The sequence below is a fragment of the Somniosus microcephalus genome, chromosome 2, assembly GCF_052327205.1.
Source record: "Somniosus microcephalus isolate GS21.2 chromosome 2, FLI_Smic_1.0, whole genome shotgun sequence".
NCBI classification, from domain to species: domain Eukaryota; kingdom Metazoa; phylum Chordata; class Chondrichthyes; order Squaliformes; family Somniosidae; genus Somniosus; species Somniosus microcephalus.
This window is the reverse complement of record NC_140988.1, coordinates 101,295,419-101,310,218: the sequence shown is the minus strand read 5'-3', so window position 1 is coordinate 101,310,218 and position 14,800 is coordinate 101,295,419. Positions and strand designations below refer to the sequence as shown.

The 14,800-nt window shown below is 39.7% G+C and overlaps 1 protein-coding gene across 2 annotated transcripts in view; it reads left to right on the top strand.

The window, feature by feature from the left end:
- The window catches only part of lrba (LPS-responsive vesicle trafficking, beach and anchor containing), a 991,104-nt gene that overhangs the window by 49,995 nt on the left and 926,309 nt on the right, over positions 1-14,800 (top strand). For both annotated transcript variants that reach the window (XM_086011652.1, XM_086011642.1), the window contains exons 2-4: positions 10,926-11,157; positions 11,318-11,418; positions 11,801-11,896. In XM_086011652.1, coding sequence (XP_085867778.1) covers positions 10,926-11,157; positions 11,318-11,418; positions 11,801-11,896 — 429 coding nt within the window. The remainder of the gene's footprint in view (positions 1-10,925; positions 11,158-11,317; positions 11,419-11,800; positions 11,897-14,800) is intronic.

Sequence of the window (14,800 nt, the reverse complement as noted above, 5' to 3'; positions counted from 1 at the left end):
AGATAGAAAATGGCAACTTGGATGAGGTAATGAAGGTTGACATGTATGTATGGAACCATACCCCAGCAAGAATTTAGCGACAGGAAGGAAGAAAATTGGTGGGATAACATTTTTATTGTGATTGCAACATTGTTTTCCAGTTTATTGCAACGTATGCTCTATTCTGTGGGTGAGCTGCTGCAATTGTCCAAAATGTATCTATTCCCACGGAAGTACTTTGCCCTTACCTAAAATTTTGGCATTGAAAAAGCGGAACTTAATTTGTTGTTGTTGTCCTTCACATTTTGATATGGTTTATTTTCCTTGTTCAGTTAAACTACTGCTGTTATTAAATACTGAATGTTTACAATAATATTTTTCTTGGATGTAAAGAGTATATCCCAAGATTTTAACAGCAGGATGAAAACTAGAACTTCCACAATCGTTCCCCTCTCCTACAATTTATGGTTCAGATGAAGTTTCCAACTCTAGGCATGAAGAGCACCTTAAACCCGAGGACCTAAAAAGAGGGAAAGCCTGGGTGGGGAAACTTGCATACATTTCCAACATTAAGTGACAATTTGTGAATAAGTTTGGTAATTTCCCATCTCCCAAAAAGATTGTAAAAGAAAAAAATATCTTCATGTCCTTCGCACCTCCGCCAAGAGCGAGGAACTCATGGACTTCTGTCTCACCTAAGATTGGGACCATCCGTTCTGCTGCTTCCCTCTCTTCCTCTAGCCCATCAAGTTGAGCTTCCCCTAAGGCGCCCCCCCCCCTCCCCGCAAGTCCTGAACTCGCATCTTTCTCTAGTTTCTCTCTCCTATCTCGCATCATGCCTTCGCCAAGCTCATCTTGTTCAGGAGACCTACCTCCTGCTCCTGCTCCCTGGACCCTATTCTCACTAAACCGCCCAACTTCCTTTCCTGGCCCTCATGTTAGCTGATATTTTTTAACAGTTCCTTCTCCTTGGGTACCGTCCCCCTCCCCTTCAAATCTGCTGCCATTACCCCCCACCCCCCCCAAAAAAAAAAACACCCTTGACACCTCTGTCCTTGTGAACTGCCGCCCTAACTCCAACCTCCCTTTCCCCTCAAGTCCTTGCATGTGTTGTTGCTTCCCAAATCTGTGCACATCTTTTCCGCAACTCCATGTTTGAACCCCTCCAATTGCTGCAGCACTGAAACGGCCCTCATCAAAACCACAAATGACATCCTATGTGACTGTGGTAAATTATCCCTCCTCATCCTTCTCAACCTGTCTGCAATCTTTGGCAAGGTTGACTACACCATCCTCATCCAACACCTCTCCTCTGTCGTCCAGCTGGGTGGTACTGCCCTTGCCCGATTCCGTTCTTATGTATCCATCCATAGCCAGAGAACCACCTGCAATGGCTTCTCTTCCTGCTCCCACACCGTTTCCTCTGGAGTCCCCCGAGGATCTCGCCCCTCCTCATCTCTAACCTCCTACAGCTGTCTGAGATCACTGCGCTCCCCCAATTCTGACCGGCGCATTCCCGATTTTAATCACTCCACCATTGGTGGCTGTGCCTTCAGCTGCTTGGGCCCTAGGCTCTGGAATTCCCTCCCTAAACCTCTCCACACCTCTCTCCTTTTTAAGACTCCTTAAAACCCACCTCTCATCTGTCCTAATATCTCCTTATGTGGCTCTGTTAAATTTTATTTGCTAACGCTCCTGTGAAGCGCCTTGGGAGGTTCTACTACTTTAAAGGCGCTATATAAATGCAAATTGTTGTGCACATTGACCTAAGTGAGGTAGGAAAATAGTGGCCAAAAGCTTTTTGAAAAAATAATTTGTTTTGTGGCAGTTGCTGGTTCCTGATTGGTAGCTTTTGGAAAAAAAAGATGATTATTTGGGTTTTTTGCTCATGATCAGTAGCAGTTGATTTTCCTAGCTGCCAGATATTTGATTAATCAGTATAGTTTATTAAACAGTGACTGGTCATTTACAACCAGAAAAGTGCGATGGATAATTTTTCATGCTACATATTTGTGGTGGGTTCTCTATGCAAGACTTTTAATTGTGTAGCCATTTTTTCCCAAGTTGATGCTATTGGAGATGCATCTGCAGAATTTGATTATTCACATATTTGCAGTTGAAGTGTACTGGTTGGTTTTCATCTGTTTTAAATGATTGTATCTCTCTCTCTATTTTCTTCTACCTGTAGCCTCTCTGAGCCAATACCTCATGTCAGCTGTGATGGTTATGCTGACCAATGCTGACAGATGGTTCCACAGGTGTCTGTTGTTCTTACCAAATGGCCATTCTTCATGTGTGTATTTGACTGCTAGGGGTTATTCTAACCAAGCCCATGTCTGTTCTCACCTAATGTTCACACAAGCGTGTGTATTCAGAGGATAGTGCTCAGTAGAAGTAACCCATGGTTTCATGTCTATTTCCTTCCCTCCCATGCTCACCTCCATTACAAACTTTGCTGAGATAAGTTAACTCAGCACAGATTAGGAATGGAAGCAACCCATAACAATACTAAACAATTCCATGCTTATTGAGTAAGATGCTTGTCTTTCTGGCATCAAGTCAAAATTTTCTTCTGAATTACTGGAAAAACCTAAACCATAATTTTCAGCCCCTACCATCAACCCCATTCCATTGCCACTGACTCCATCCTCTGAGGATGAACCAGACTGCACAAAACCATGGCATTCTCTTTGACCCAGAGCTGAGCTTGAAACCCCACATTCTAGCGATCACCCAGATTGCTTAACTCTATCTGCACAATATTGCTGGTCTCCACCTTGCCTCTCTTCTCCCCCACCCCTGTTGAAGTCTTAAAACCATGCATTTGTCACCTCTAGATTTCTTCCAATGCCATTTATTTTCCCATTTTCTACCCACCAATCCTCCATTGGCTGCCTCAGCTGTACTCTCTGAACCTCCCTGCTGAAACTCCTCGGTCTCATTTTCTCTCTCCACCTTTCAAAATCCATCTTTTCAACCAAGCCGTCTGTGACCTTTCCTAATTGTCACTGCACATTTTGGCACCTTCCTTTATTTCTTTTATCTTTTTCTTCCTCCAGCTTGGGTATCTTGGGACATTTATTTTTACATTAAAGGAACTATTTAAATGCAAGTTGGTGTTGTGGGTCCTTCTCTTGAGTCTAATTAACACCACCATGTTTTGGAATTGTTGAGTGAAAAGTAGAACCCCCAAAAAACAAGTAATTCTAAAGTGATCAGTATGGTCAATGGAAAACTCATTAGTCAAAAGCATCAGTCCAAATCCAAAGCAATATTTCAAGATGGGGCATTATCTCTAAAGAAAATTGGCTTTGTCCAACTAAAGAGAAAATATGATCTGCTCTGCCTGGTCTATTTTCTGCAGTTGGTCAACAGAAGCAGAGTGTAGACACAGCTCCACTGAATGCTAGAACGGAGATTCAGCAATACATCGAGTACTAGACGGGGACAAAAAGTTAACCATAAATAGTTTGGGGGTTGGGCTTCAACTGAATACAGGGAGCTTGACTCACTTATGTGAGTTGAGGACAGGAACTTAGTATCACAGACAAGAAATGGGATATTTAAAAGGGGTTTAAAAGAGTTCTATTACTAAAAGGTTGCAGGAGGCCCCATTTTAAGATCTTTGCTGGAGTTATAAACACACCTGACAGTTTTTAGCGTTTTTCTGAAACCTCAGCATTTTGATGGAGGGAATGGGGAGCACACAATGGAGCAGGTTAGAATCAACACTGGAACCTCTGGTTTTCATCTCCTCAAACTTTGGGTCTGGAACACTTAGAAAAATTGTGGGAGAAGATATTGGCTTAGATTTTGCGGTCAGTGGCGAAGAAATGACAGTTGCGCACAAACTTTTGGTGAGCTTTTGAGTGGTGACTTGCGCTATTTAGATACCATTTCCAACACTGCGCCCTCTCAAGGGGATCTGGGGCGTCTGTTAAGAGAACGAGGCTCTTCAACCAATCAGATTGAAGAATCCTCAGAGACATGCATAGTCTAAACTAGAAAGTATCAACCAGAAAGTATAAATTAGATTTAATTCAATGAAAAATCATGTACAGTAAGCAAAATAAAGATTGTGAAAGATTGGATTAAGAGAAGCGAGAGAGATAAGAAACAATAAGTTTAAAAAAAGAGAAATTTTTATTAAAAAAAATCTTCACCAATTAATCTCTGAAGGAATGAGACTCCACATTTGTAAAATTAAATTTTTAGGGCCAGAGAGGTTGTTTGGCAGTAATTATCACTTGGCACACCATTAAAAATTCACGTACTCCTGAAAGTACCAGCCCTAACTTTTTCTGACCTGTTTTGTGGGTAACTAGTGGGCAAGTACCACAACTTCACGCTATTATATTTATTTCAGTGCCAAGTCTATCAGGGAGGACTGTTACAGTGGAGGAGCAGGGTCTCTCTGACAGCAACTTCTGGATTTCCGTGTTTAAATGGGCGTGTGCGGACGCCAGAAGTTACTGTCCGATTTACTCCATAATAATGGTGAACGCTGTAAGCCTCGCTGTTAGTCTTGCGCTTACTGTTATTCTTAACGCAAAATCTGTCCCATTGACTGCTCCCCATTCGCTCTAACAAAATACTGAAGTTTCTGAATTTGTGTTTTTGTCGAATACAGGATCTTAAATTAGGCATCCTGTAGCTGACTATTGTTGAAAATCTTTGGAGCTGCCATTTAAATATCCTCTCATTTCTTGTTTGTGATTTCAATAGAATTTTGCTGTCCTCGAGTATCAAAAGCCAGACAAGCTTCCTGTGTCAATAGAAACCAAAAAGCAAATAAAATCAGGAAATCCTCCAATGGCAGCATCTGTCTAGAGAGAACGGCTTCAGCAGAAAAAAGTGTCAGATCTGGAGTTACTGAAAAAATTCTCAATTTTTCAGGGAAATGCTTGAATGATTGCAGAAAGAAAATTTGCACCAAATGCTAAAAGTTGGGACAAACACAAATCATATTATATCTGAAACCCATTTACCAACATATAAGGAAAAAACTTGAGATTGTCCTGAGAGAATAGGTGGATGGACCAGGCTGTGTGTGGTAAGAATCATTTTATGCTGCTGCCAGGGCAGGGAGAAAGCATAGGGACTTGACTTGATTATTTTTCTCCGGTTCAGCATCAAGAACAGCTTGTAAGTGAGTCCTTATTCCCTGTGATCTGTCCAATAGCCAGATAATTTATAGGGAGCTCATAGGTTGAACAGAGAACCGTCTTCACTGTGTATCTCAGCTTGCTGGTTGTGCCACTTGCCCTCGGTCAACTAAAGAAGACAGTATAAATATTTCACTAGACTGGCCTCTGTTCAACAACCAAACAGGTTTATTACCCTGTAAATAGATAGGTGAACAGAAACAATAGGAAACTAGATTTACAGTAGTTAACTGTAAAATAAGTAGTCTTCTGCCCTAAACTACAATATCAGCTGGACCACACAACCAAGGTCCTTCCTTGAATGTGGTGATTTGCTGCTAACAATTCAATTTTTCTGTCTGTGTTGCTATGTTTGTGTGTGTATACATCCATTCTCTGCTTCAGATGGACTACTTAATTTGGACAAAAACTGAGAAATACTTTTCAAAACATGACTGAGAAAAAAATGTATATGTTCTTTTCAAACTCAGGTGACTTCAGAGTTGCTCAGTATGGCATCACTTCTAATAAGGCTGGTATTTCTGCAGAATCCTTGGTTAATCTGTATAACATCAATGTGTAATTGATGAGAAAACACTATCACGATGAAAGTTTATTTAATTTTCTACATTTCTTGGTTTGATTTGACCAACTGTCATAGTGTTGCAGTAGTGATGCCTTCCTCTTGAGGGAGCCACTATTGATCCTCATCAAAATAGACCCGGTCAGCCAGTCTTGCCTGTGTATCCCTGATTGCCCAGTAATCCAGCTAGCTTTCTAGACCTTTTCCTCGTGCTCTTAACTTCCATTGTCTTGATCTCCTCACTGCTGGGCTCTTTTAAACTGTCTCGCCTCTGCTTCTTGCAGAATACCCTATAACAAATCACCTGATAAACCAGTCCTATCTTGCAGAATACCCTATAACAAATCACCTGATATACCAGTCCTGTCTTGCAGAATACCCTATAACAAATCACCTGATATACCAGTCCTGTCTTGCAGAATACCCTATAACAAATCACCTGATATACCAGTCCTGTCTTGCAGAATACCCTATAACAAATCACCTGATAAACCAGTCCTATCTTGCAGAATACCCTATAACAAATCACCTGATATACCAGTCCTATCTTGTTTGGCACTACAAGTCAACCAATTGAGATGGTTTTTGATCATTCTTTGCTGCTCTTACTGGTTTCAACGGCTTTTACTCTTTCTATTTATGCTAATACTAGTATGGAGATTTAGGTTGGCAAGAAGGGTTTTGTATCTCACGCTTCCCTTCGGTCATCTGGTATTACATCTTGGGTCAATTGTACCTGTTGTATCTTCTAAAAATTTTGCTTTTCCGACCTGGCCTCTTGATTTAAGATGAAACATCCCAAGCCAACCTGATTTCTGCTCCTATTGTATGTAAAGTCACTGTTTGCAGCTGTCAACTGCAGCTTTTTTCAAAAGAACTCCAATGGTAAGCTTCATGTATCTCCTGTAGCACAGCTGATTGCTTTGGGTCTTTCTCAAAATTGTCTCCCCTGTGAATTCTCCATTCCACCCCTCTTCTGTCCATGAGCACAAATGTGGATATGAAACAATTCAAAAATTGGATTGGCAGAGGAAATGGTCTGCATTATCTGAATTTCTGTGTTGATCAAGGTTTTGGGTAGACTGATGAGTTCAAAGTTGTGCATGATGGCATGATACCACTGCTGTACAGACTGTACAAGAAAATTGCAGCACTCTAACACCGAAGTTGCCAAGAATGAGTATTAGACAAAGTTAGAGCTCGATTTCATTTTGTTCCAGTGAAAGTTAAAAAGTTTGTGTTACCAAGGTAAGGAGAGTGGAAGGTGATGAGTTTAGTCAGGTGTTGAGTTGCACAGTCTGGAAGGGTCCAGTTTAAATTCTTGATCAGCCAGGTTGGCTACAGCTGGTCTCCTTATCCTTGGGCCCAGGAGAAAAAAAACGAGGTTACTGATTTACTGTTTCTCAATTTTCACATTAACATTCTAACTTGCATCCAGAGAGCTGCAGCATAACACACTGAATGCCGTAGCAAAATTTACTGCTACTTTCCTTAGTGCAATAAAATCAACTGTTATAAAGCTCGTAAGTTTTATGAAGGTGTTCACAGATGTATACCAGCTAAGATTGTGGCAGTACAGTAGAAAACTGTTTAAGTTGTGGTACTTGCTAGCTGCTTGTGAAGTTGTACCAAGTGATTATGTAGAAATTTGGTTCAAATCCAAGGAAACGTTTGTGTTGGCAAGTAACAAGTTTCATAAATGAGACCGTGTATATTTTTTAAAAAGCGAGAAGTTTCTGAGGGGAAAACCAGATATGATGTGCAGTTCTTCAATTCGCTATCCTCACAGGAGAAGTGCTTGCTGTTTGGCAATGCCTGCTTTGTTTGTTACTAGTCTGGTCTCTCTTGGGCACCCTATTTAGTAATCTAAGATGGAACATTGACTTTTTCCCCTTGATGCCTCTCTATCAGGATTTTTTTACGTAATGTCTTCTGGATTATTCATTTACCTCAATGAAATTTGATTAATTCAAATGGTCTTTACGGAACTTGCTGAATATTTTCACTCTTTCCCCCCCCCCCCCCCCCCCCCCACCCCCCACAATAAATGGAGAATGGAAAAATATGCAGTGATGCAATATGTTATACAAGAACTGGAAATGGAGAATAGGCTGAGATGCTGTAGTGGTTGAGAGAGGAGGTGGTCTGAATGTGAAAGTACTGAGGGTGGTGGAGGGAAGCCAGATTATAGGAAGTGTGTGTGGGGGCGGGAGGATAGCAGGGAAGTAATGACGTCTGTAGGGAAAAATTAGGTCTGGGCGCACTGATGGGAGGGGATAGGAACTGAGATCACACGAGAAAGATGGAACTGGAAGCACAGAGGTCCCAGATACTTGGGTCTATAATGAGACTTGGTCGCTGCTCTGTGTCCTTCCAGTGATCTCTGCTGAAAGTGTTGTGTGGATATCAGATGAGGCTGTAACTGGGCACAGCCACTATCCAATATCCTGCTGACACCCTTGCAGGCGCATACATGAAAAATGGGCATCTGGCTGAGTTACCAGAGGACAGTGACCAGGGAACTGTACCCCAGCAGGAGTTAGCACTTTCAGGAAAGGAGAAAAGAACAGCAGGAAAAAACCGAAGAAAAAGTCTGATTACTGGCATGTGAAAGGCCAAACCTGGGAATTGAGAACAGATGTAGGCCAGGTGACTGTTGCGGTGATGTGGCTTAGTTGGTGATGGTAATTAGAAAAGCAGAAATATCTGACAGAGAGCAAGGTGCATCTTGGAGAAGGCAAAGCTAAAGGTGCTGGATGAGAGCTAGCATGATTAAAGGTCCTACCATATCTCTTGGGTGGGGCTAATGGTGGTCACAATTAATTTCATTGGAGCAAAATCCTGAAGCTCTGGAGCAAAATATTTTGTATATTTTTTTTAAACGGGCCTTTGCTTGCAGCCCAAACAGCATGACAATATATACTGCCCCTCATCTCTCTTTTCCCCCCCCCCCCCCAAAAAAAACCGTATTCATCAGACAGTAAGTGTCGATTTGGAATATGTAGTGCAGATGATAAGTCCGTGAATGATTGAGACACAGACTAGCAGGAGAGAAACAAACAAATCTTTACTAGTGAAAGGCATAAACGAAACTAACCAACAGAGGCTCTCTAGCGCCTTTTTATACAGGGGTGGTCACTGCCGGTACTGCAGTCTGAGACCAGTTATTCTCTTAAAGGTACATACACAACAGGTGACTAATATTTTTGGCGTGCCAGTTGTCGTTGGAGAGTATTTTTGGCATTTGTCAGTTGCCATTGGAGAGTCTCTTCTTTGCTGAACTGTGCAAGTGCTCCTTATCTGCAGATTGAGCATTGATTGTACTTTCAGGTAGTCTGACCGTAACATAATTTGATCAACTCCAAAGAGAGAACCATTTGTAACATTAACAAGGGGAACTAGTGAGACATTATGTAGGAACTAAGTGATTTATTTCCTCCACGGCTATTCAATTGAGAACATGGAGACACGAAGAGTCTTTCACTTAGTGGATGTATACAGGTGGGAGGGGGAGAAACTGTCATTCTGTCTGAAAAGGGGATTAATATTGCCAAAAAATTTGTCATTAGTTACTGCACTGTGTGATTGACTGTTAGTACAGTGCGATTCTGAAGCCCTGCTCACATTTTGAAGGTTTCTACAGGTCTCATCACCTGGCTTAGTTAAGCTGATTGTCGGTGTGTGTCATGTATTAACTGCTTGTGGTTTCTTTGGACAATTTCAGTTTTTAAGAACTTGTATAAACAAGAAAAATGGACAAATGAGCAAGTGTCTTTCCTAAGTGTTTATCTTTTGAAATTTGGGGTACTGCAGGAGTAAGATTGCATTGCTTGCTATGTGCGTAGTTGCTGCTGAATTTTGTGTCGAAGTCCTGATCGGCACCCATTTCAGTTCTGGATGCCAATTGACACCAATCTGCTTAGTGGCCTCTTTGGCAGGACCTGAATTAATCAACGAACTATCTTTGGACTGATTGAGAAGGTCTTCAGGAGTTTGCTAGAAGAAAGTACATTTGAAATTTCCCCCCCTTTACAATCGAACTGAAAAGTAGTGAGAAGAAAAGCTTACACTGCTTTGCAATCTCATTTAACTGATGTCCCAACTCATGTTGGGAGCAAAATTTAATCAAAGTTTGTGTGTATCTTAGCTTACATTTTTATCATCATAGTAATATACTTTTTTTTAAAGATACTTACGCTGCAATGAACTGAACTTTTACAAAGAATTTAAAAATACTTAAGTATTCTAGATAATAGTATAATGTCATGGTTTCTATGCACCAAAGCTGTACTGTAAGTCATTTTTCATGTAAGTATGGGAACATTGTAGGATACGTTATGCATCATGAGCATATATAAAGACAACTGATGTAGAGTAGATACCAGAAGTGCTGAAAAAGCAAGACCTGCCTTGGGTGCATAGAGCAGATAATTATTTTAACTCCCAACTGTTAAAGTTGGCATGTTTTGGAAATAGTCTACTCTTATTTCAGAGTTGCTTAATTCAAATGAGCTGATGATTCAATTATTAGCACTAAATTCCCACTTAGCTGTTTCATTTACATGTTTAATTTGAATTTTTAGCAGAAGAATGACTGAATTATCAAGAGTAGACAGTAAACCCCTAGCATTGCTACTTTGCTCTTTCCTGGAATATAATGTTGTCTGATTGCACAACAACCAAGCTATTCTGTTCTACTGTGATCTGATGACTATATCAATTGTTACATTTATTTTTTGAAACCTTTTCTCTAAGCACCTATTTATCCTGATGGACATGTATGTTCTCTGCTTCAACTTTATATCTCCAAAATTTGGCATAACCTCTGCTCTTTACAGGATGGTGAAACAGTATGGATGTGGTAATAGTTTATAACCGTTTGACCTTGGTTTCAATAATTTAGTTATGTGTAACACAAAGTTGAGTTTGCCACAAGTTTGAAATTTTAGCTTAAGTATTAGAAGAGAGAAAATGGGCAAAAATGTTATCACATCTTCCACTGCGCCATAATTCTGATGCTCCAATATGGCTACTTTGTTTTTAAAAAAAAAAATGATATTTGAAATTGATACAACCTTCAAGAATAGAATTTACAGCATTCAAGTAGATCAGCATGCAAGCATGCACATGTGACACTTGATCAAGAGTAAATCTTTGTCAGGAAAATGGGATTGTGCAGTTATCTTGCAATTTGTAAACAATATGTTTTTTGATTAAAGCTTGTAGGAGGACAATTTGATTTGGAGATGAATTTCATCATCCAAGATGTGGAAAGTATTGCCTGCATGGTGGAGCTATTGGACAACTGTGATGTGACCTGCCAGGCTGAAGTTTGGAGCATTTTCACTGCAATTCTGAAAAAAAGTATTCGCAATCTACAGGCCTGTACAGATGCTGGATTGATTGAACATGTTCTGAAGAGAATTGATAAAGCTAACAATATGATAGCAGGTAGGCTAATTGGCCTCGTGGTTCTTGAGAGTGGCTGGCCCTACTGGGAGGTCATGAATCCCTCAAATATTTGGTCATTTTATATTTTTCTTTTTAATGTAGTTTGAATTTGAGCAGCATATTTTAATATTTTTTAACTAATGTATGCTTTCACTTGCAGATCTGCTGGTTGACATGTTAGGAGTGCTGGCGAGCTACAATATAACTGTCCGTGAACTGAAACTATTGGTCAGCAAAGTGCAAGGAGAAAAAGGACAATGGGTAACATTCGTTGCATTTTTTCGATTTGGTGGTTAAAAAATGGTGAAAAGCTGAATTCCTGAGTTTTGTACAGAAATGAGTGATATTTCATCTTATGCAAAAATGTAAATGGTTATGCATTTGATTGAAGCTGGATTGTTCTGTAAAGCTGTGGTTTGAAGCCACAACATAGATGTATAGTATGGTTTGAGGCTAATGTCCATTAAGTATTGTTTAATGTGCATATTTTAAATTTCTACATTGATTAAATTGTGATTGTTATGTTCCATTTTGGTGATATGGTAATATTTATTGCAAATTTTCCTCAATCCACGAGTACAGGCAGAATGATTTCTTTTAAATGAAAATTGCTGGAAGTAATTTTAAAGCATTTTCTTTGCAGCCTCCACATGCAGTGAAATTACTGACCATATTGAAACAGGTGCCACAGAAATTGGGCCCTGATGCCTTCTTCAGCTTTCCTGGAAAGAGTGCTGCGGTGAGTGTTCGCTGCTCAGTTCAGAATTTGCGTGTGCAGTTATTCGGAAAGTTTTGTGCTTTCCTATTTTTAAGGGTTTTCTGTTTTTGTAAGAAAGCTGTTTCCCTATTGGTGACACAGACTAGCAATAAATTACATGGAAGTTGACATGTTGCGAAGCTAAACTATGCTTTTCCTCCCATTTTACTTGGGAAGTAAGATCACAGTTCTCTCAGAAAAGCAGACTTCTGGTTTGTTCTCAGAATTACTTTAATAATAATTTTCATTAAGTGATTAAAAGTACACTTTTACAGACATTCTAAGTAGTTCAGACAAGCTTTTGTTTTCTTAATTTGCTAAAAACAAAATGGAAGATATGGCTCCACACATGCAGATGGTTTATATCCATTTCGGGAATGCTTTCAAATAAGAGTTCAGTCAGGTCATAGAGGTTTTTTTTAAAACTCTTGTTGATTTTGTTAACAAGTTTGGGGAGAATAAACTTTTCATTGGTTGAAAAGTTTAAAGTTACAAAAATACTTCAATTTTTGCTGTGCAAATAAAATTTTGTAAGATTGTTGGTGATTAATATTTTAAAATGTGAAGTCCAGAGCTTGGTTAAAATTTGTAACTTATTTTCTTGGTCAATAATATTATACTTTCCTTTTGTTGGAAAGGAGTCACCTGACTGCATTAGCATTTTTGCCTGATGGTCAAAAATTATGTTCAGGGACTGTTTTGATTCATTATTGTGGGTAGGTGACTAATTGTGATGGTATTTTTCCAATGATTCAAAATTTAACTTCTATTTTGAAATACTAACTTTCAAAAGCAATTTAAAATCACTTTATATAGTATTCCAGTATTGTTGCTTCATATTCAAATTTAAGTGTCTTAAATGTTTTTCTTCATGCACATTATGGGTATTACAGATGATCAAGTCTTCAGTGAGGTTCTGGAAGCTTTTCTGCTTCACATTTTAACATAAAACTTAGATTTTAGTTTGGGCATGCATTAAGACTATGTAAAGTTTTCTTTTAAAAGTGATGCTCTCAAAATTAAATTATTTTGTTTGTAACATTGATTTGTTGACATGGACTCTTGTGGGAAAATTTATTTTATGCAATCTTTTAAAATATTACAACATAAGTAAGTAGCCTATACATGTCATAGAATTACTGTGCTTGTTACGAAGTGGGTACTCTACACTAATAGTGCAAATTGAGAAGTCTTTTAAAATTGGAGAGGTAGCAAATTAAAAGTGCACAGAGCACTAGGTTCGTGTAAGAACAAGAGCTTAATTATTCTTTATCTCCACTTTTGGTATCTCCATGAACAATTGCTTGGCATAAGGGGAAAGCAGACTTATCGTGTTGGCTATTGGGGAATCCTTGCTGATGCACAGTTCAGTGGGCTTTAGTTGTCCTACAGTACTCCCAAATGACTGGTTACGTGTGAGCCTATGCAATGAATATCGGCAGAACATTTGGTGGGAGTGCATCACATTTCCAGCAGGGGCTGTTGGATAGCAGTCAAGTGTGGGAGTATCAGCATTTTTTTCACCCTCCCTAACCAAAACGAACCAACTGTCGCCCCCAGTTGAGATGAGCCAACTCAATAGAGACGGATGCGTCTGGCTTAGCTTCTCACCGTCTTAATCAGCAAAATCTTTGGAGGAGCTGCTTGAGTTGTCTTCTGATTTTTCCCTCCCAACCCCTATTCCAAACTTTTCTATCCATTCCTGTGGGGTAGAGTGATGCACTTGTTCCAATTCTAATTCATTGTTGCCATTGTAAATATTACTTGAGAGAATTTACTCTGCTTTACTGATGCAGTCCCCACTGTCCCCGTTTATCCTGGATAGCTGCCCATATCAGGAAAATGGTGCTAACCATTTCCATTGCCATAGACATCAATTACAAAGGCACCACTTAAATCTCATTAAATAGGCCGGCTATTTTGGGCAGTTCAAGCAGCTGTTCGCAGTGCGGTTACCTTTTATTAAGTCCACTCTTCTCTGTTCTCTCGCCCACATAATCACTTTGATTTATGCAGTTCAATTAGAATTACTATATATTTGGTTCCAGATTGTTGTTGCTGCTAGATTTGGTTTTGCAGATCCAGAGGACATTAATAAATATATTGGATGGTAAATAATCTCACCTTTAGCCAAAAATTTGAAAATCTTTCTTATCTTCTCTCTTATTCCATATTTTCCTCACCAATTTCAGGATCTGGTTTAAATTTGGGTTCATTTTCTGTTCGCTTTCAAACTGCCTGTAATGGGCGGGAATAAATCCTCCCTCACAGTTGCTGTAACGGGACACAGTCCAGTTCAATCTTTGTAAAAGGAACAAATCACAGATTATTGATTGATCCCCTTTCACAGGCGCTGCCACAGGAGTGAAACCAGAGCTGGGAATCCTATGAAAAGACCAACAAGGACAGAGCCTTCAAACTGTTCCTGTTCTGGTCTCTCTAAGAAGCCCTATGTTGGGTTGTTACACTGCAGTGGGCTGCAGCTAATAAACAGATTTACCACAACAGTAATTAAATAAACTTGAATAAGGGCCTCAGAGAGAGAGAGAGAGAGAGAGAAAGGTGACTGAAGTTTGACCTTACCCCTGAAACCAGCTCTTAAGTGGTGGGGTGGGAGGGAGACAAGGAAAGAAAGAGGTGGAATATGGGAGCAAAGGGAATGAGCCGATCAGGGACACATGATTAGTTTATTGGGTGGTAAATTCGACAGCGACACAAAGATTGAACCAGGCTTCTGTGAGAATTTATTTACCAGATTGAAACTAAAGTGCAGCTCTTTCAGGGAGGCTGTTGGTGGCTTTTAAAAGAGCCGTTACTGCAGTTCTGCCATTCCAATCTTTAACACTGTACAAACCAGGAGAGGAGCAATCATAATATGATAGAATT